This window comes from Miniopterus schreibersii (assembly GCF_964146895.1).
Source record: "Miniopterus schreibersii genome assembly, chromosome: 2".
In the NCBI taxonomy this organism is placed as follows: Eukaryota; Metazoa; Chordata; class Mammalia; order Chiroptera; family Miniopteridae; genus Miniopterus; species Miniopterus schreibersii.
The window spans coordinates 78,058,735-78,080,989 of NC_138102.1; the positions used below are offsets into that span (position 1 = coordinate 78,058,735).

Here is a 22,255-nt window from a genome sequence, read left to right on the forward strand (position 1 = left end):
TGCTAGAGATTGGGGAAAGGGAACAGTTTCCTGGCAAAGGAGAGATTAGTGCAAAGGCTAGGTAGTAGAGGTGTGCAGGCCACCATCAAGCATTGGAAGGGGTGTCGGTTCAAGAAGGATTGTAAGGACCTGATTGCTAAATGTATAGGAGAAACTGACTTGAGACAAAGAGTAGCTGGCAAAGATACCTCCCAGGCCAAGCTCATTTTCAGTCAGTATACTATTTGGCAATTGCTACTGTCTACACCAGTATCTGTTCTGAATGGTCGATGTCCATGGCATACCAGTTAGTCCTGTTAGACTTGGGTAACAGATTGTGAGAGAGGCATGAGTTATACTTTGTGCTTATCTTTCTTTTGTGTTTGTTATAATGTATTGTTACCTGGATTCTCTGAAGTGTGCAGTGATTTCAGAATTTGCACTGTAATATTTTCCTTTGCTCATAGAAATTCAATGAGACATTCACCCAGGCTTTAATATCCTTTTGAAGAGGCTTTTTGAGGTTTGTGTAAATCAAAAGATAGTAGATAAAAAGAATGAGTCTTTGTGCTAGACAGTCTCTAAAACCCCTTACAAACTCTAAAATTCCAGGAAATCCAAAACTTAACAACCAAAGATCCAAACTTCTTTCACCAGCTGCTTTCAGCAGTAGGAACAGTAGTTGCCAGTCTTGACTTTCAGGCTAAATTTCGTGACATCAGCTATAAGTAATTTTCAATTTCAGTAAGCAGCTTTTTTGTTCAGAATAACTTTGTCAAATGGCTTGCATCATTTTTTGTTTAAAAAAGTACTACCAATTAGAGTATGTAAACTGATCTGTCATGTATTTTGCTGTTTAATATTACAACAGAACTTTTATTGTGTTTAGAAGTTATTTAAATATGCAGTCTTTTTCACTATCTGTGAAGGTTAATGAGGGCATAATACTTTAGTTGCTTTTTTGTGTAATACATCATTGTTCTGGCTTCAGATTGTGGCCTTGAGCAGGATAAAGTCCCCATTTGTTGAATAATTTCCAAGAGCATTTGCCCTTAAGATTCTGAAACCTGCCAGAGGCAGTCTTGGAAGTGGTTGACTTCAAACCCATGTGCCTTTTTTTCTTTTACCTTCTCCCTTCCGTCCTTTTGGGAGAGGTGTTGAAAAACCATCTGGGCCTGGTTACTTGCATTCAGTGCTAGGGGCTGGGGGCTGTGGGCTGGGGGCGGGGGGCGGGGGGTGGGAAAACACAGGAATATGTTACCATTAAAGAAAAATGATGTTAGGTAAACCTTAAGTTAAGCATCTAGGCCAACCTAGAGAGAGAACAGTTTATGTTCAGAAAGACCTTGAAATTGCATTTGTGTGTTTTGTGTATAAATCTGAGTTTGAATGAGAATTTATCAAAAGAATTTATAAACCTGAATTTGTTTCTTTGTATGTGATGTTTTGAACCTAGAGAGGCTAACAGCTGCTCTTGTTACATAAGCCTCAGTTATCATTTCTTTCCATGTATTTTGACATGTCACTCTTAGAAATATGACTAGGGGTTTCTTAGTCATATTTCATATTCATAGTTCAGAGCTGAGGCTGGGGGGTTGCAGCTAACGCATTCCTTCCTCCCACTTCTTAAAATACTGCAATCAGAAAAGATCAGGGACCTTAGGCATTGACAGGAGGGGAAAAGTCACTTAACCCACCTGGTTCCTGGGTGGAGAGAATGTTCCATTGTTTGGTAGCCATCGAAGCCTCTTTTCATAATTTATAAACAAATAAGAATAATTCTTTGAAGTCTCTGGGCAGACTGACAGAATCTGAAATGAAGATTAATCAAAACCGAAAGTCAGGTCAGTCACTGAACCAGTATTCTCAAACTGTGGTCTGTGAGGTCAAAGCTGTTTTCATGATACTAACATGTTATTTGCCTTTTGTACTCTCATTTTTTAACAAGGAGAATGCAGAAGCAGATAAAAGATCCTACTGTCTTCTTTTAATCAGATTTGCAAAAATGGAAGACAATGCCACTCTGCTTAGTTTTTTTGTTTTGTAAAATGTACTTTCATAAAGAATTATTTATAGTAATATATAAATTTATTGTTATTTTGATGAATTAGTATTTTTGAATTTTCTTAGTTTTAATTTCTAATATGATAAATACCAATAAATACAGCCTAAGGGGGTTCTCAATAATTTTTAAGAGTAAAGGGAACCAGAAACCCAAAAGTTTAAGAACTGCTGATTTAAACAAAAAGACAATTAAGATGTACAAATTCCAGTCTTAACCTTTCATATCTATAAAAGGATTAGGATATGCAGGTATTTCCCTCTTATTTGATCAGAAGTCATTACTTTTATGGAATTTCTTTTCAAAATTCGAAATTTCTCAATAATTTTGAAACACTGCAATTTTATGATATAAAGTAACCTTCAAAATAGGGTAAACTTGTGTAAGACATAAAAATAAGCTTATTTTATTTATCTGTTTATTATGGCCCATCTGATTTCAGAAAGTTATCATACAAGTTTGCAAGAATATACATAATAAAATGAAAATAAAAGTGAAAATAAAAATTGGAGTCAAGGCCGGGGAAAATGTGTGTATGTGCGCGTGTGTGCACACACTAAAATGTGGAGATAGCCCTAAGTAAGAGGCATAAGAAGATTAGTGTGTGTGTGTTTTACGTGTGTTCTACATGTCACGGTTATGTAAAGATGGACCAGGTATGTTACATACAGTGTCTACCTCTGCTTAGCCTCTTCTATGGTGAAAGAACTGCCCTCCGAAGGCCCTGATGAAAAGGTGGAGGTATACATGTTAGATATCTTGTGACCATTTTAGTACTTATTAGTTGAACTGAGATTGGATACTTCGCCCAAAGACTGGCTAGGGGCCTCGTATGGATTACCTAGGGTCCTAGTGAGAAAAGTTGTGTAGGCTGGTCAGGTTCCTCCCTGGATTTGAACCTGGAAGTATTAAGAGAGCAAGCCAGTGGGTAGAAAGTGAAGCTGAAAGGTTACATTATAGAGAGGGCTGTGATGGCTACATGCAAGCCCTAGTTGTGAGAAAACAAAAGTTGAGTTTTCAGAAGAGACCAGTTGGTTGAGAAAGGACAATAAATTGCACTTGGAGAAGAATGCTCAGATGTGAGGAGAGACAGAGGTTGGTAAGTGCAGCTTCAGTGTCCAGTAGCTCTTCTATATGGCCTCTGTCTCTGTACAATAAATCTTCTCTTCTTCACTGGCTTGAGTTCCTGACAGTCAAAAGAGCCTAAGTGAAACCTAGAATAATACAAGTATGCAGATTATAAAGACTAACACAGGTTGTATTATTAAGACTTTAATTTGATTCTGAATTACCTGGTAGCCAAGGCAAAAAGGAGGTACAGTTAATTATGAAACTGTATAATAAAAAGAAAGTTTTAAAGGTAGTAATAGTTTTCTAACACTGACTTTAAAACCAATCAACCTCTTATGTTCTAAATATTAAAAATAGAATTACCATATGATACAGCAATTCCACTTATGAATATATACCCAAAAAGAATTCAGAGCAGGATCTGGAAGAGAGATTTGCACATTCATGTTCATTGTAGCATCATACAAATAGCCAAGAGGTGAAAGCAACCCAAGTGTACATTGTCAGAAGGATGGCGGAGAAAATGTGGTATATGCATTTAATGGAATATTGTGCAGCCTTAAAAATGAAGGAAATCCTGTCACATGGATAAACCTTCAATAGGATGAACCTCAAGGACATTTTGCTAAGTGAAATGGGCCAGTCACAAAAGGACAAATAGTGTGTGATTCCACTCAGAAGAGGTATCTAATGTAGTTAAAATCATAGAAACAAAAACTAGAAAGGTGATTGCCAAGTGCTGGGGGCGTTAATGTTTAGTGGGTATAGAGTTCGTTTTGCAAGATGAGAAAGTTTTTAGAGATCTGTTGCACAACAAAGTATATACTTAACACTGCTGAACTGTATACTTAAGAATGATTAAGATAGTAAATTTAATGTTATATTTTTACCAGTTAATTAAAACAATCATCACCCTCATGTAAATGAATAATCAAGACACTGAGCAATATGTTTGGCAATATCCTGAACATTTCTAAAGCAGATACAGAAACGGATTTATATGAAAATGTAAAATGAGAAGTTTACCAATATTGCACCTCTCAGATTTTAGGTTTAGATCAGTTTCTTTTACGGAGGCAGATGCAGAAAGAAGACACCTCTGTTCCCAACCAGAAGTGTAGAACCTCTGTGTTCATGAAACTTTTTATGTGTATACCTCCTCTCTTCAGTTGTGGCTTTGCGTAGGCACACTTATGAGTACCTCAAAACTGTATACTTTGTGACAATTGTGCTGGGCAGTTAGGCAGATGACAGCATTCCTTCATTCTTTGTCATATTCGGGCTGAGTTAAGAGTTCTGGTTTAGTTTTTGTATGACCTTGCTGGTTATTTTGTGATGTATTTTTCTGAGAGGAGAGAAAAACCTATAAGAGACTCTAATTTATCAGGCATTAAGTCAGTTTATATGCTCTGATGTGCAACAAATGACAAATAATCAGTAGTTAATAATCTAATTGTAAATTACATTTTTATTCCCGAAAGTAGTGCTATATTTTAAGAAATAAGAGATCATTGGCAAACTTTCAACTAAAGCAAGAAACTAAAATTTGATATGTATATTTTTTATGTGTAAGGTATCATGGTTCTATTATTAGAATTCTTTAGGATCTATTTCATCGAACCTTAATAGGCAAGTAGGTGGACCTAGCTTAGAACTGTGTAGCAGCATTCCTTTACTGTAAACTCAGAGTGGAGAGTCAGGGTAACCATGAGGATAGCAGAGGAGCCAAGCTCACTGTTTATTAATTTCATTATTATTGTTTAAAAGTTCTTATATTTTGCAGTGGTTGAATATTACTTTGAAAAGAGAAAGAGGGGGGACAATGGATGGACACAGACGAGGGAAAGAAAGGGAGGGAGGGAGGGAGGGAGGGAGGGAGGAAGGAAGGAAGGAAGGAAGGAAGGAAGGAAGGAAGGAAGGAAGGAAGGAAGGAAGGAAGGAAGGAAGGAAGGAAGGAGGGAAGGAGGGAAGGAGGGAAGGAGGGAAGGAGGGAAGGAAGGAAGGAAAAGATAGATGATTGATTGATTGATTGATAGGTAGATAGATAGATGATAGATAGATAGATGATAGATAGATAGATGATAGATAGATAGATAGATAGATAGATAGATAGATAGATAGATAGATGATAGATAGATGATAGATAGATAGATAGATAGATAGATAGATAGATAGATAGATAGATAGATAGATGATAGATAGATAGATAGATAGATAATAGATAGAAGCTTGGCCCTAGGTAGGGGCTGCTGCTTTCTGTGCCACTGGACCTTACTGTGCTCCTGTCATGCCTGGTTCCCTTGATGGAACCAGAGCTACACCACAGCACTATGTATCCTAGCCTTCTGTTCCATTACTTCCTGAGTTTCACAGAAGAATCTAGGACATCCCTGGGAGCTTGTGATGGGTGGGAGTCTCAGGATAACTAGAAAAGAAAACCATAGCCTGAGAAAAAGCTGAATAACAACCTTAGTTAAGATTACTTCTGTTACCAGACAAGAGCCATGGTATCTACTTGACAGATAAAGTTTCATAAACCAATAGGAAATAATTGTTCTTGTGAAACACACAAGAGGGTTGAGAATGGCATGTGTATAAACAAGCATGGGCCTTGTATATTCTTCAATGGCAGGGCATGCCAACAACTTTTCAGTTTGATGTTGCCCAAATAAAGTAATATTACTGTCTGATTGACTCATTCTGCAGGATCTGGTTTTCATAAAAATTCAAAGAGACAGGATCAGTAGAAAAAGTGTTGACAAATGTACAAAGGAGCTTAATAGCATATTCCATTTTTCTTTACTCCATCCCCAGCCCAAAGCACTGGCAGTTAACAGCTCTTAACATTGGAGCTTAACCAGTCTCGACATTTTTTTCTCTCTTTTCTTTTTGTTTCCTAATTTGATCTGAAACATGCTTTCTTCCTTTCTTTCTAAATCTTAATAGGCTAGTACCTTATTCTGCCTTTGGGTTGTGTTAAATGTCCCATGTAACTGAGTACCCTACCTGTATCTGTCACATACAAGATTTTTAATGGGTCCATAGTGTGTCTCCCAAGAACTGTGAGGCCACTATTTTTCAGTTTCAGTCCAGAGATAGCACCTGTAAAGTTATCTTTGTTACTCAAAGTTTACCAAGTAGTAGAAAAACTATCCCATTTACAGAAGTTAACAAGAAACTATAAATGATCTTAAAAAGAAATATGTGAAACTTAGTTGAAGATTCAACATTATAAGAATTTGTTAATTATACATAAAAGAAGACTTTTAACTGTCAGTTCTTTCTGAATTTAAAGGTTTAGTGCAATTCCAATCAAAATTCTTGGGATTTTTCTTTTTTGTTGCCAAAAAAGATTATTATAATGATCATCTAGCTACATTTTTTTTTAAACATTTTTATGACCCCTCTCTGCAGGTCTTTATTTATTTTATTTATTTTTAAAAATATATCTTTATTGATTTCAGAGAGGAAGGTAGAGGGAGAGATAGAAACATCAATGATGAGAGAATCAGCTGCCTCCTGCATGCCCCCAGCTGGGGATTGAGCCTGCAACCTGATGGGGAATCGAACTGTGATCTCCTGGATCCTAGGTCGATGTTCAACCACTAAGCCATGCCCAGCCGGGCTAACTACATTTTTTTAAGAAGAGAGATTAGGAGGCACATAGCGTCTATGATAATACATTTTATATCTACAGTGATTGAATCATTTTTAAAATTTATTGTTGACAGTATGACACATGTCCCACATTTCCCCCCTTGCCCCCCTCTTCATGATTGAATCATTTTTTGCTTTGGCCAATATTTATTTATTTTTATTTTTTATTTTTTATTGAATTTATTGGGGTGACATTGGTTACCCCATACAGGTTTCAAATGTACAACTCAGTAAAACATCATCTGCACACTGCATCATGCACTCACCACCCAAAGTCAAGTCTCTTTCGATCCCCATTTATTGCCCCTTTCCCCATTTCCACCTTCCCCCACCCCTCTTTCCCTCTGGCTATCACCATACTGTTGTCCATGACTATGTGTCACACACACACACACACACACACACACACACACACACACACACTTTTTTTTTTTTGCTTAATCTCCTTCACATTTTTTTACCCAGTTCCCCAACCCCCCTCTCCCCTCTGATAGCTGTCTGCTCTGTGTAGCTATGCTTCTGTTTCTATTTTGTTTGTTAAATTATTTTGTTCATTAGATTCCACATATAAGTGAGATCATGTGATACTTGTCTTTCTCTGACTGCTTTATTTTATTTAGCATAATAATTTCCAGGTCCATCCATGTTGTCACTAAAGGTAACGTTTTCTTCTTTTTTTTTTCTTTGACAGCTGAGTACTATTCCATGGTGTAAATGTCCCACAGCTTTTTTATCCACTCATCTACTGATGGGCACTTGAGCTGTTTCCAGATCTTAGCTATTCTAAATAACACTACAGTGAATATAGGGGTGCATATTCTTTCAAATTAGTGATTCAGGTTTCTTCGGATACATTCCTAGAAGTGGGATTGCTGGGTCAAAAGTTCCATTTTTAACTTTTTGAGGAAATTCTATACTGTTTTTCACAGTGGCGGCACCAGTGTGCATTCCCACCAGCAGTGCACGAGGGCTTCCTTTTCCCCACATCCTTGCCAGCACTTGTTTGTGGATTTATTAATGATAGCCATTCTGACAGGTGTGAGGCGATATCTCATTGTGGTTTTAATTTGCATTTCTGGGCTAATAAGCATTTTTAGTGTTAAAAAAATTTTAATTCTATTTTTATCTAAGTAGTAGCAATTTTATTTATTTAAATATATCTTTATTGATTTCAGGGAGAGTAAGAGAGAGAGGGAGAGAGATAGAAACATCAATGATGAGAGAGCCATTGATTGGCTCCCTCCTGCACACCCCCTACTGGGGATCGAGCCCACAACCCGGGCATGTGCCCTGACCAGGAATCGAACCTTGATCTCCTGGATCCTAGGTCAATGTTCAACTACTGAGCCACACCTGGCCAGGCAGTATTAGCAATTTTTAAATATGCATGGTGGCTAGAATTGAATAAAATAAGCTCTTTTGTACAATGATAGGGTGACATAAGTTGGCACAGACTATTTAGAAAAGTTATGGTAATATGTAACTAGAGCTTTAGAAGTATTTGTACCTTTTATATTGATAATTCCATGTATAGAAAACCAAAGAAAGTAATCATAAAACAGACAAAGATTATAAGGGTAATCTCATTAAAATAATAATAATAATAGCTGGTATCTTAGAAAATACTAGGATCAGGAGCTAATTAGGTAAGATCTCACATAGCCATCCAGTGAAATATTATGTAGCCCTTAAACTTATGTTTTCAAAGAATGTTTAATGACCAAGACTGGTCATGTGATAATGTTAAGTTAAGAAAGAGAGCTACAAAACAGCATCAGTAGTACTACATTGCAGTTTAATGTGTTTTAATGTATATAAGGAGAAAAGATTGAAAAGGCAAAAAATCAAAATATTAACAGGAATTATCACTATGTCGTAGAGTTATAGACAATTTAAAATTTCTTCTTTTTTTAAAAAAAATATTTTATTTAATTAATTAATTAATTAATTAATTTTTAAAGGTATATCTTTATTGATTTCAGAGAGAGGAAAGGAGAGGGAGAGAGAGAGATAGAAACATCAATGATGAGAGAGTCATTGATCGGCTGCTGCCCGCAACCCGGGCATGTGCTCTGACCGGGAATTGAACCCCGATCTCCTGGATCCTAGGTCAACGCTTAACCGCTGAGTCACACCCGGCAGGGCTAAATTTTCTTCTTGATATTTTACATAGTTTTTGTTTATCTACAGTAAGCATATTACTTTTATAATCAGAATAATAAACACTAAAAACAAAGCCCATTTCTTTAGTACACCTTTCTGAATTTCAAATTTAAGTAGGCAACTAAGTAAAAATAGAGAAGATTTGAAAACTATCATCAAGTTTTATTAAATAGATATACAAATAGGTCTAGCACTTTGGATAAAAAGCATTTTTCTCATATCTGTGACATTTACAAAATTATTAATATCTTGACTGAATAAAATCTTAATAATTTTTAAAAATAAAAATGTTTTCTAAATATAAGCCAATAAAACTAGAAAATAGCAACAAAAAGATAACCATAAATATAACTGCTTATAAATAAGATTTTTTTCTAAATAATTCCTAATTTAAGGAGGAAATCAGGATATAGGAGATTGCAGTTCAATTCCAGGTCAGGGCACATGCCCGGGTTGTGGGTTTGATTCCCAGTCCGGGGTGTGCAAGAGGCAGCCGACCAATGACGACTCTCTCATCATTGATGTTTCTCTCTCTCCCTGTCCTCTCTTCTCTCTGAATCAATAAAGATATTTTTTAAAAAAGAAAAAGAAAATGAATATATTCCTTCCTTATCTGTGGAAAATATGCTCCAAAACTCCCAGTGGAAGCCTGAAAGTACAGATAGTACTGAACCCTATGTATACCGTGTTTTTTTCTATGTATACATTCCTGTGATAAAATTTAATTTATAAATTAGGCCAAAGAGATTAATAATAATAGTTAATAATAAAATAGAACAATTATAACTACACTGTAATAAAATTTGTGTGAATGTGTTCTCAAAATATCATATTGTACTGTGATGGCGTACAATCACTTCTTCTTGTGATGGCGTGACATTACAGAATGTCTACCTGATGAGATGAAGTGAGGTGAATGACAGGTGAAACATACTCACTCACCTTTTATGTATCCCCACAATGAGTATATATGTGCCAGATGCCCTGGGGATACAGGGATCAGTAAGATGCAGCCTTTAGAAGTTCTTAATAAGGGGAAATAGTTAGCAATATTAGAAATAAAATCTTTAAAATACTTATTTTTCTAGTAGAGGATTGCCATTTATTTGGACACTGACCAGAGCCTTGCAAATTTTCAGCTATGGCACCATTGAAAGAAAAATAGTGTGAATCAGGTTTATCTTCAGAGTTTATCAGGATCATGACTCTGGACTTGGTCCAGTTTTCTTCACATGCATACTCAAAAGATCAACTTCAGAATTGTGAGGTAAAAATTATGATATTGCATTGAATTACAGTTATGATTATCATACTTTTAAGGAGGTACAAAATGCAGAATTAATTGGCAAAATACTAATGTTAGATGTAATTCTGTGATGTTTGCTTTATACAGTCTAGTTTTACTGAAACATATTCACATAGAGAATTTCCTTTTGCTTAATATTTTTCTTCTTTTTTGTAGGAATTTATTTTATCAGAAGATTATAACAAGATGACTCCTGTGAAAAACTATCAAGGTAGGAATGAGAGCAGTGCTTTCACTTACCTAAACTTTGAAATGTTTCTTGCTGGCTTCCACTACCATGAGAGAGGCCTTACCTTAAAATAGTCAGGGAAACAAAACAGCAGCAGTTTGAGGTTAATGTTATCCCAGGTTTAGGAGGTAAGATGTTTAGGCCTAAAGAGGTAAGACTTGCCTGTGGTCCTATAGCTGGTAAAGTGCAGAGCCTGACCTGGTCACTGTGACTCAAGAACCCACAGCCTCTGTCCTTTGGTTTCCTACTTACTGTACCACGCTGCTCCTAACAGTGCAGCAGGCATGAAAAGTGGGGCCAGTGTTAGGAGTGAGGTGCTTTACTTGGGATTCTTTTCATTGGTTAAATGTTTTAAAAGGGTTAGAATGTTTATACTATCTAAGTGAGGGAATTGTGATTGTATTTTATCTTCAACAGGTTGTTTCCATCATATGTACCAGTGATAATTTTTGTTAAGGATTTCTTTATCCAGACCACCAATGTCATGGGATCAGAATATTGGAAGTGGACCTTTAACACTTAGAATTCATTTCATCCAAATCTCTTGACCTCATTCATTTTGCATGGTCATTCAGCATTTCCTCTAATACCTCCAGCAACGTAGCAACTCATCCTGATTTGGGAAAATGCTAAGAATTACATTCTTTAGTTTTATATTTTGAACCAAAATTTATTTACCTATAGATTTATTCTTTAATTTTTTCACATATCACTTATCAAGTATTTATTGAGTACTAGTCTTTGTTCCAATAACTGAGGACTATAATAGTGAACAAGACATATGTAGTATCTGCCTATAAGTAAATTATAATCATGTGGAGCATACAAGCAGGTAAACAGACCATCAAAATGTTATGTGATAAAGGAACATTTGAGATCTTGTTCCCTGGTATATATCATCTGTTTGGCTCAAACTCCTATAAAAATAATAATGATATATGATAAGCGCTAGAGTAATAATGTTATGTGATATAACGTCAGAAATAATGTTATGTGTTAAGTGCTAGAATGTTCCCCTATAAGTCTTTGCTCAGCCTATTGGAGCTACAAAAACTAAGTATACTCTGTCTTACACATGGCAGCTTTTTAGTGATTTTAAAAGAGCCATCAAAATTCTAACCCCTGTTCATGCCTCTCCTTTCATTCCTTTTCTAGCCTAAGTATTTTATATTTTCCTTTACATGACCTGAGTTTTTGTTCTTTAAAAGATTTTTTTAATAGTCTTGGTCACAAATCCTAGGGTATCATGTTGGGACTATTGAGACCATTTAAAAAAGTATGACACATTTTGGTATGCAGCCTCTAAGATGGCTCCTAATGATCTTGGCCTCATGGTATTCATACCCCTCTCCCTGAGTGTAGGCTGGACCTAAAATATGGCAAGTATTGAATATCACTTCTGAGATTAGTTTACAAAAAGGCTGGGGCTTCCATCTTGCTCGCCTTCTCCTGCTCTCTTGCTTCCCTGCTCTGGTGGAAGCCAGCTGCCGTGTTGTACGCTGCCTTGAGGAGAAGCCGTGTGGTAAGGAACTGAGGGGAGGCCATGTCAGCAGTCAGTAAGGAACTGAAACCCTCAGTTTAGCAGCCTGTGAGGAACCGAATCATGTCAGCAGCTGTGTGAGAGGGCTTGAAGTCAGAAACTCCCTCTGTCAGGCTTTCAGGCTCCCACAGCCCACACCTGGATTCTGTCCTGTGCGAGACCTTTCAGCAGAGGCACCAACCTAGATGGCACCAAGATTTCTGACCCACAGAAATTGTCCTTAAATAACAAATGTTTACTGTTTTAAGCCACTAAGTTTTGAGGTGTAACTTGTTGCAGAATAGATAACTAATACACACATGTAATGTGATAAGTACAAAATCGTATTTCCTTCTTCTCCTGGGCACTGTTCTAATATCAAGGGTGGCAGCCACTTTACACTGTGAGCTCATGCAGAACAGGCAAGTCAACCCCTCAACAGTTCTCACTTGAGTTGTTATCAGGCTGCATCTCCTGTACCTTTGAAGTTGTTTCTTGTGGGGTTTTGTTGTTTGTTTGTTTGTTTTTAGCTTAAATGCTTGACTTCACATTCTGTTATTCATCTCATTTTATTTAGTCCATCATCTTAGCTTATCAAGATATTTTGAAATCCTGGTTATCATTTAACTCTCACTTAGTTTTGTGTTTTTCTTAAATATATAATCATAAAATATATCATCTTTGTTAAAAATAGTGACTGGCTGCGTGGATGCACAAATGATTATATCACTAAAAACTACTCTTCATATGCCATTATTCTTTGTCTCTCTTATCCAACTTGTTTTATATACATCTAACTATATCAAAATATAGCTCATTTATTCCCATTTTGTCTACAAGGGGGTTATAAAAATTGACAACTAGATAACTGAAGAAACCATTTCACCACAAACACCTTAGAGAAATGGTAAAATGACACTTTTTGTTGTTTTTGTTGCTCTTTTTAATGCATGGTAGGCTCATGAGAGAAACAAAAGGAAGATTTCCATGTGCCAGAAGCACAGAAAACACAAAGCTCAAAGCATATACTTATGACCTCACATTGCAGATGTCCTGAGGAGATAAAAAGAGCCCCTAAAAGCCTGAAGCTTCTGTATGAATGTTCAATGAGGGACAAGAGATGAGACCTAGGGCCTGAATGAGATGGGAAATTGTAACTGAGATTTCCACATAAAGTTGAAATCCATAATAGGACATAACCCCATGAAAAGGAGAGGAGCAAAACCCTCCTCTTATTGGCTTTGAAGAATATAGGGAAATTTATTCCTCATCTCAAATCTGGATAGAGGGGAAGTCTCACATGATAAATCAAAATTCCAACTTTTAAGGTCAAAACCTTTGATTTTAAAACTTCTTATCATAAGGGAAAAAAGTGTAGTTATGTGAGGTGATAGACGTTAACTGAAGTTATTGTGGTAATTATTTCACAGTTTTGGAAGATTGTATTTTTGTTAGAATTTTTCCATTTCGTCCAGGTTGTCCAGCTTATTGGCATATAGTTGTTGATAGTATTTTCTTACAATCCTTTGTATTTCTGTGGTGTCAGTTGTTACTTCACCTCTTTTGTTTCTGATTTTATTGATTTGAGTCCTCTCTTTTTGTTTCTTGATGAGTCTGGCTAAAGCTTCATCAATCTTGTTTATCTTTTCAAAGAACCAGCTCTTGGTTTCATTTGATCTTTTGTATTGTTTTTTACTCTCTATGTCATTTATTTCTGCTCTGAACTTTATTATTTATTTCCTTCTACTTACTCTGGGCTTTTCTTGTTGTTCTCTTTCTAAGTTTTTAAGTTATAGGGTTAGAAAGTCTATTAGAAGATTTTCTTGTGTTTTGAGGTAGGATTGTAGTGCTATGAACTTCCCTCTTAGGACTGCTTTCATTGTGTCCCATAGATTTGGAGTTGTGTGTTCATTTTTGTTTTTTTCCAGGAAGTTTTTGATTTCTTTCTTGATCTCTTGGGTAACCAATTGTTTAAAAACATACTATTTAGCCTCCATGTATTTGAATGTTTTTTAGTGTTTTTATTGTGGTTGATTTCTAATTTCATGCCATTGTGGTTGGAGATGCTTGATATGATTTCAGTCTTCTTGAATTCGTAGAGACTTGTTTTGTGTCCTAACATGTGGTCTATCTTTGAGAATGTCCCATGTGCACTTGAAAAGAATGTATATTCTGTAGCTTTGGGGTGGAATGTTCTGTAAATGTCAATTAAATCCATCTGATCTAGTGTGCCATTTAGGGTCACTGTTTCCTTGTTGATTTTTTGTCTGGAAGACCTATTCAGTGAAGTCAGTGGGGTGTTAAAGTTCCCTAGTATGGCTGTATTGCTGTCGATCTCACCCGTAAAGCCCTCTAGAATTTTTTTATAAATTTAGGTACACCTGTATTAGGTGCATATGTTTCTCAGTGTTACATCCTCTTGTTGGACTGATCCCTTTAGTATTATGTAATGAGTTTTCTTGTTTCTCGTTATGGTCTTCATTTTGAAGTCTATTTTGTCTGGCATGTGTATTGCTACCCCAGCTTATTTTTTTCTTTTTTCATTTCCATTTACATGGAAAATTTTTTTCCATCCTTTCACTCTGATCCTCTGTGAGTCTTTTGTTCTGAGGTGGGTCTCTTGCAGACAGCATATATTTGGGTCATGTTTTCTTATCCATTCATCCTCCTTACATCTTTTTATTGGGGCATTTAATCCATTTACATTTAGTATTATTATTGAAAGATACTTATCTACTGCCATTTTATTTCTTTATGCCTATGTTTCTCATTATCTCTATTTCTACTTCTAATTACAGCAGTTCCTTTAACATTTCTTGTAATTCTGGTTTTTGTGGTGATAAACTCCTTCAGCCTTTTTTTCACCATAAAGAGCATCTAGGAAGCTCTTTATTTCACCATCTATCTTGAATGATAATCTTGCTGGATAGAGTAGTCTTGGTTTCAGATCCTTGTTTTGCATTTTCTTGAGTACTTCATGCCATTCCCTTCTGGCCTGTGGAGTTTCTGATGAGAAGTCAGCTTACAGCCTTATGGGGCTCCTTTGTAGGTAACAGATTCCTTTTCTCTAGCTTCCTTTAAGATTCTTTCTTTGTCTTGAATTCTCGTTATTTTAATTATGATGTGTCTGGGAGTGGGACTCTTTGTATTCTTCTTGCTTGGGACTCTCTGTGCATCCTGAACTTGTGTGACTTTTTCCTTTACCAGGTTAGGGAAGTTTTCTGCCATTATTTCTTCAAACAGGTCCTCTAACCCTTGCTTTCTTTCAACCTCCTCTGGCACTCCTATAATGCGAATATTATTATGTTTCATGTTGTCCCACAGCTCCCTTTGACTGTCCTCCTGTTTTTTAATTGTTTTTTCTTTTTGGATCTCTGGTTGATTTTTTTTCTACCCTGTCTTCTAATTTGCTGATCCAGTCCTCAGCTTTCTCTAATCTGCTGTTTATTCCTTCCAATGTATTCTTTATTTCTGCTATGTCATTCTTAATTTCCTTCATAGTTTCCATATCTTTTTTCATGCTCTTGAGCATCCTTACAATCAGTGTTCTGAACTCTATATCTGATAGATTGTTTATCTCTTTTTCTGGAGACTTCTCTCATTTTTTCATTTGGAGCTTGTTTTTTGTTCTTCCCATTTTGGCTACTTTTTTTAGGTTTGGTACTAAGTATTAGGTAGGTCTTCTAAGACTCTTAGTCTTTTTGGAGGGTCTCTGGTACAGGCCAATGTCAGATGCAGTTTGTGACTATCCCTGAGTACCCTCTTTGGAGCTATCAACAACCCTCAGCTTGAGGTCTCCTCTGCTGGGGCTGGGTGCATTTGGACAGCACCAAGATGCACACCAAAATCTCCGTTTCCAAGGCCCGGGTCCAGAAGCAGATCAGGCATGGACTCAAAGTAGTCTGAGATCTGCCTCTATTTGCAGGCTGATTAATCCGATTTTCTTAATGAGCCTTAGGCTGTAGAATCTCCACAGGGTGGGGAGGCTGGTTGTTATCTGTCCCTTAACAGGCCTCAGGCTGTAGAAACTCCTCTGGGTAGGGTGAGAGGTTTTCCAGCAGGGTAGGGCTATTACTTCCCTCCCTCAGGCAAAAGCCAAAAATTGCCTGAGAAAGATGTTCTGTGCTGTCTGGGGGAATGACTGGGCACTGCAATCCAGATAGGTGCCCTCTGATTTCTCTTTTCAGAGCCCACAACCCCAGACTGTCCTCACATAGCTCCAGTCCACTCTTCCCTCACTCTGCAGGAGCCCAAGATGAGTGGCGGCACACATAACTTTGTGTCTTGACTCTTTAAAAGGGTGCCTGCATTTCCTGTTGCCTCTCCCTAGCAGACAGAAACTCTGCTGCTTTTCACAGCCAGATGTTATGTGGGCACCTTTCTCAGTTCTGGTGCTCTTGGCTGGGAAGCCCAGCCTGAGTTATGCCCCACAGTCCTCAGTGGGAACCCCCCACAGCTGAGCTATCCCTCTGGACCTTCAGCTGCTGCCTGTGGGAGCCTAGCCAGGTCTCTCGTGTCCACACTAACTACCAGTCTCTATGTGGTCTCCACTTTTCCACCTTGGTTATGTGAGTGTTCTCCAGCTAGTCTTCAGTTGGTTTTCTGGATGGCTTTTCTATGTTTTACACCCAGATTGGTCCTGGGAGAATGTCAGTGTAGCTTCCACTCAGTGTGCCGCCCTCTTGGATTCTCTTGTTTCTCTCTCATTGATGAATCTATCTTTCCCTCTCCCTTCCTCTCTCTCTAAAAATCAATAAAAGCACATTTAATTTAAAAAAGGAAATAAAGAACTGCAGTCAACCCTGGATATTCACAGAGGTATTGGTTTTAGTACTTACCTGATGATATCAAAATCTGCAGGCACTCAAGTCCGTTATATAAAGTGGCATAGAACAATGAATACAGTTTGCAGATCAAAAAACTGTTTTGATCAGTGGTTGGTTGAATCCACAAATGTGAAACCCATGGATATGGATGGCAGACTATATTTATTGTAAAAAAATCCACGTATAAGTGGACCTATGCAGTTCAAACCTGTTTGTTCAAGGGTGAACTGTATAAGATTTTTTTCTTATTATTTAAATTTCTTTAAAAGACAACTGGCTATTGAACTAAAAATAATGACAAAGTAGCATGATGTTCATAATGTATATAAAATTAAAATGTGTGACAATAATAGTACAAAGGCCAAGAGATAGGGAGAAATGGAAGTATATTATTGTCAGGTTCTTATGCTATACATAAAGTGGTATAATATCACTTGAAGGAAGACTATAAGTTAAAGATGTATACTACTAGCTCTAACACAACCAATCAAATAACAAATCAAAATGTTGGAACTCGTATGCCAACCATTGAGATAAAATAGAATCATATGATAATTCTGTTACTCAAGAAAAAAAGAGTAAGAGGGAAAAGTGGAAAGAAGGAATGCGCAAATAGAAAACAAACAGTAAGATGATAAATTTATACCTAACAAGTTTTCAATAATCACATTAAATGTGTATGATCTAAAGCCAATTAAAAGACAGGCCATCAGATATAGTGAAAAAGGGAGAACCAAATCTTAACTACCTATAAGAAATGCACTTGAACTATAATATAAGTAGGTTAAAAGTAAAAAAAGATAAACCATGCAAACACTAGTCAAAAGAAATGTGGAGTGGTGTGGCTCTGTTAATATTAGTCAAAGTAGATTTCAGAGCAAAGAATATTACCAGGGATAAAGAAGATCATTTCATAATACAGGGGCCCAGTCCTTCAGGAGGGCATAACAATTCTAAATATTTATGCATCCAATAAACATAGCTTTGAATTTATAAAGTAATGCCTGATGAAATTTTAGGAGGAAAAAATAGACACATTCACAATTATAGTCAGAAGTTTTAATACTTCTCTCTCAAAAATTGATTGAACATATCAATGATGGATAGAATAAACAGGCAGGAAATCAATAAGGTACAGAGGACTTGAACAACACAGCCAACTTGCTTTAATTGACATCTGTGGAACATCCCATTTAACTGAAACAGAATATACATTCTTTCCTAATGCTTATAGAATATTTCAAGGTAGACTGTATTCTGGGCCATAGAACAAGTCTCAATAAATTTGGAAGACTTCAAACCTTGCATGGTATGTTCTTTGATCAAAGTGGAATTAATTAAAGTAGAATCAATAATAGATCTCTGGAAAATCTCCAGATACCAGGAAGCTAAATAACCCACATCTAAATAATCCATAGGCCATAGAAAAAAATATCATAAGAGAAATCAGGAAGTATTTCGTACTGAGCGAATATGAAAAAACACATATCAGAATTCACAGGATGCTGCTAAAGGGAAAATTTGTAGCATTAAACACTGATGTTAGAAGAGAAGAGGGTCTTAAAACAGTGACCTCAGCTTCTACATTAGGAAACCAGAAAGAGATAAAAGAGCTGAAGCAGAAGTCAGATCATATCAAAAGTTCATGAAATAGAAAACAGAAAATAGCCCAGCCGGGCGTGGCTCAGCGGTTGAGCCTCGACCTAGGATCCAGGTGATCGGGGTTTGATTCTCAGCCAGGGCACATGCCCAGGTTGCAGGCTTAATCAATGACTTTCTCATCATTGATGTTTCTATCTCTCTCTCTCTCCTTTCCTCTCTGAAATCAATAAAGATGTATTTAAAAAAAAAAAAGAGAAAAGTCAATGGCAACAAAAGCTGTGGGGTTTTTTGTTTGTTGTTTTCCCGAATCAATACATGGCTTTTATTGCATCTTTAAAATATCACAAATAACTCTGGCTGGTGTGCTTAGTGGTTAAAGTGTCAGCCCATGCATTGAAGGGTCGCCGGTTCGATTCCTGGTCAAGGGCATGTACCTGGGTTGCAGATTCGATCCCTGGCTCCCGTCAGAACATATGCAGGAGGCAGCCAATGACTGTCTCACATTTATGTTTCTCTCTCTCCCCCCTCCCTCCATCTTTTCCACTCTCTCTAAAATCAGTGGAAAAAATATCCTTGGGTGATAATTAACCACATATATATGTATGTACGTATGTATATATATGTACATGCATATATATACACACACACATATATACATACATGTATACATATATCACAAATAAGTCTGAGGAACCATTCTCTATCTTGCTGGTGCTGTAGCTGGAAAACTTAGATCTTACTCATCAGCCTGCTGAATTGTTCATTTTTCAAAAACATAGATACCATCTAAAAATTTTCTGATATCCTTGTTTTTAACTGGTGTAGCTTGCTCAATCAAAGCAGCTGAATTTCATGCAAGTTCAATGTTGTTTCCTTCAAGGATTAACTCATCTTTCTGGGCTTGAGATACTGACTAAGCAATGCTTGACCTCATCCAAACCCTGCAGGTGTATTTTTCACCTAAGAAATTTCTGATTTCAGCAAGAGAACCATTCTCCTGTTTAACAACATTGATGGGAAAGTGAGCATACACAGACCTCATCTTGTAACAGAAGCCCAGTGTAACATCCTGGTTCATGTTCTGTACATGACAGCAGATTGTGAGAACTGTGGCCAGTTCCTTTCTATTTCCTCCCCTATTTGTCAACCCGGAGCCTCTTCTTTGTCTTTCCAAGGAGACTGAGTTCTACATTGATGTGACTGAATTCCCTCTGCTGGAGCCCTTCACAATAACTGTGGGTGCCTTCAGAGTAATGGCGACATTTTCTGGAATGTTGACAGTTGTATTGCTGAGAATGGTCTGCATCCTCACAGCAAATGAGGCAAAGCAAAGCTGTGTTTTGTTTTTGTTTTGAGAAGATCAATAAAAGTAATAAATCTCTGATCAGACTTACCAGAGAGAGAGGATGCAAATTACTAATATCAGAAATGAGAGAACTGATATTATAGATTCTAGGGATATTTAAAGGAAAATAAGGAATATTATGAACAAATTTATGCTATAAATTTTACAGCTTAAATGAAATGAACAAATCTTTGCAAGGTACAAACTGCTAAAAGTCACTCAAGAAGAAATAGATAATCTTAGTAGTCCTGTATCTATTAAAGAAATTGACTCTATGATTAAAATCTTCCCACAAGGAAAACTCTAGGCCCAGATGGCCATCCTGGTGAATTTTGCCAAACAATCAAGGAAGAAACAATACAAACTCTGAGAAATTAAAGAAATAAAAGACTTTTCAACTCATTTTATGAATTCAGCATTATCTGATACTAAAACTAGACAGAGACAGTACAAGAAAAGAAATCTACAGGCTAACATCCCCCATGAAAATAGATGTAAGAAATCTAACCAAAATTTTAGCAAATCAAATTCAGCAATATATAAAAAGCATAGTACAGCAAAACCAGGTGAGGTTTATACCCACAGTAATGAAAGCAGTGACTCAAACAGATATTTTGTATATCCATGTGTATAGCAGCATTATTCCTAATACCCAAAAGGTGGAAGAAAATGTGCTATATACATACAAAGGAATATTATTCAGCCTTAAAAAAAAAAAGGAAAATTTGACATTCACTACAATATGGATGAACCTTGAAGACAATATGCTAAGTGAAATAAGCCAGTCACAAAAAGACAAAAACTGTATGATACCACTTATATGAGGTACATAGAGTAGTCAAACTTGTAAAGGCAGGAAGTAGAATGCTGGTTGTCAGTAGGTGGGGGAGAAGGGGAAATGGGGAATTAGTGCTTAATGGGTTCAGAGTTTCCATTTGGGAATATGAGAAAGTTCTGGAGAGTGGATAGTGGTGATGTTTATATAATAATGTAAATGTATTTAATGCCACAGCATTGTACACTTAAAAATGGTTAAAATGGTAAATTTTATGTTTCGTTTATTTTACCACAATAAAAAAGAGATTGCGTATGTAAATTGCTTAGTACAGTACCTGAAACATAGTTCATCAGTTCAGTAGATATTACTTCCTCTCAGAAAAGGTGGAGGAGGAACTAGTGTTGACAAGGATGTGGAGAAATTGGGACCCTTATACAGTGCTGGTGGGAATGGAAAATGGTGTAGCCACTTTCACAGTTTGTCAGTTTCTGGAAGAGTTGAACACAGATTTACCTTGTAACACAGTATTTATACTCCTAGTTATACAGGGGTGGAGAGAAGTAGGTTTACAATTGTTTGTAATAAATAATACAGTAAATTAATAATAATACAAGAAATAAACTCGTGTACTAACAACTGTAAACCTACTTTTGCCCACTCCGTATACTCAAGGGAATTGAAAGCATGTATTCACACAAAAACTTGTACACAAATATTCATAGCAACGTTACTGATAATAGCCAAAAAGTGAAAAGAGCCTAAATGTTCATCATTGGATGAATGGATAAATAAAATGTGGTATATTGATATAATGAATTATTATTTGGCCATAAAAATAGGAATGAAGTACTGATACATGACTATAATGACACAGATGAACCTTGAAAATATGCTAATAGAAAGTAACTAAATACAAAAGACCACACATTGTATTTCATTTATATGAAATAATAAAAAATAAGAGAATCCATAGAGATAGGAAGTAAGTAGTGGTTGCCCAGGGATAGGGGAAGGGGAAATTGAGGATATGGATTTATCTTGGGGCAGATGGTGATGTTCTGGAAACATTTTCCATGATGATTATACAACATTGTGAATATACTACAAACGACTGAAGGGTTTCAATGGTGAATTCTATATTGTGCGAAATTTATGTTAATAAACATTTTTTTTTAAATCAATCAGTGATACCAAAACCAAAGACATTACAAGAAAGGAATACTACAGTCCCAGTATCTCTCAAGAACTTAGATGTAAAATCCTCAAAAAAAAAAAAAAAAATACTAGTAAATACAATAATGTATAAAAAGAAGTATATACCATGACCAAGTGGGATTTATACCAGATACGCAAAGCTAGTTCAGTGTTTGGGACTATATCAAACTAAAAAGCTTCTGCAGAGCAAAGGAAATTGACAACAAAACAAAGAGGCAGCCAACCAGATGGGAGATGATATTTGCAAACAGTAGCTCCAACAAAGGTTTAATTTCCAAAATATATAAAGAACTCATAAACTCAACACCAAACAAACAACCCAATCAAAAAGTGGGCAGAGGACCTGAACAGATACTTCTCCCAAGAAGACATTCTTTTGCATGTGGTCAATAGATCTATGAAAAGATATTCAACCTCACTAGCAATTAGGGAAATGCAAATCAAAACTACAATGAGATACTATCTCACACCTGTTAGAGTGGCTATTATCAACAAGACAAGCA

General features: G+C 36.4%; 1 protein-coding gene and 1 pseudogene across 2 annotated transcripts in view; one reads left to right on the top strand and one right to left on the bottom strand.

Annotated features, from left to right (window-relative positions):
- Window positions 1–22,255, top strand: part of WDFY2 (WD repeat and FYVE domain containing 2) — a 186,495-nt gene that overhangs the window by 98,149 nt on the left and 66,091 nt on the right. Inside the window, exon 4 of the mRNA XM_081129853.1 lies at window positions 10,395–10,449. Within this exon, the coding sequence (XP_080985979.1) occupies window positions 10,395–10,449 (55 nt within the window). The remainder of the gene's footprint in view (window positions 1–10,394; window positions 10,450–22,255) is intronic.
- Window positions 19,151–21,795, bottom strand: LOC308550859 (large ribosomal subunit protein uL6 pseudogene; annotated as a pseudogene). The gene has a single exon. The product of its transcript is annotated as a large ribosomal subunit protein uL6 pseudogene (transcript).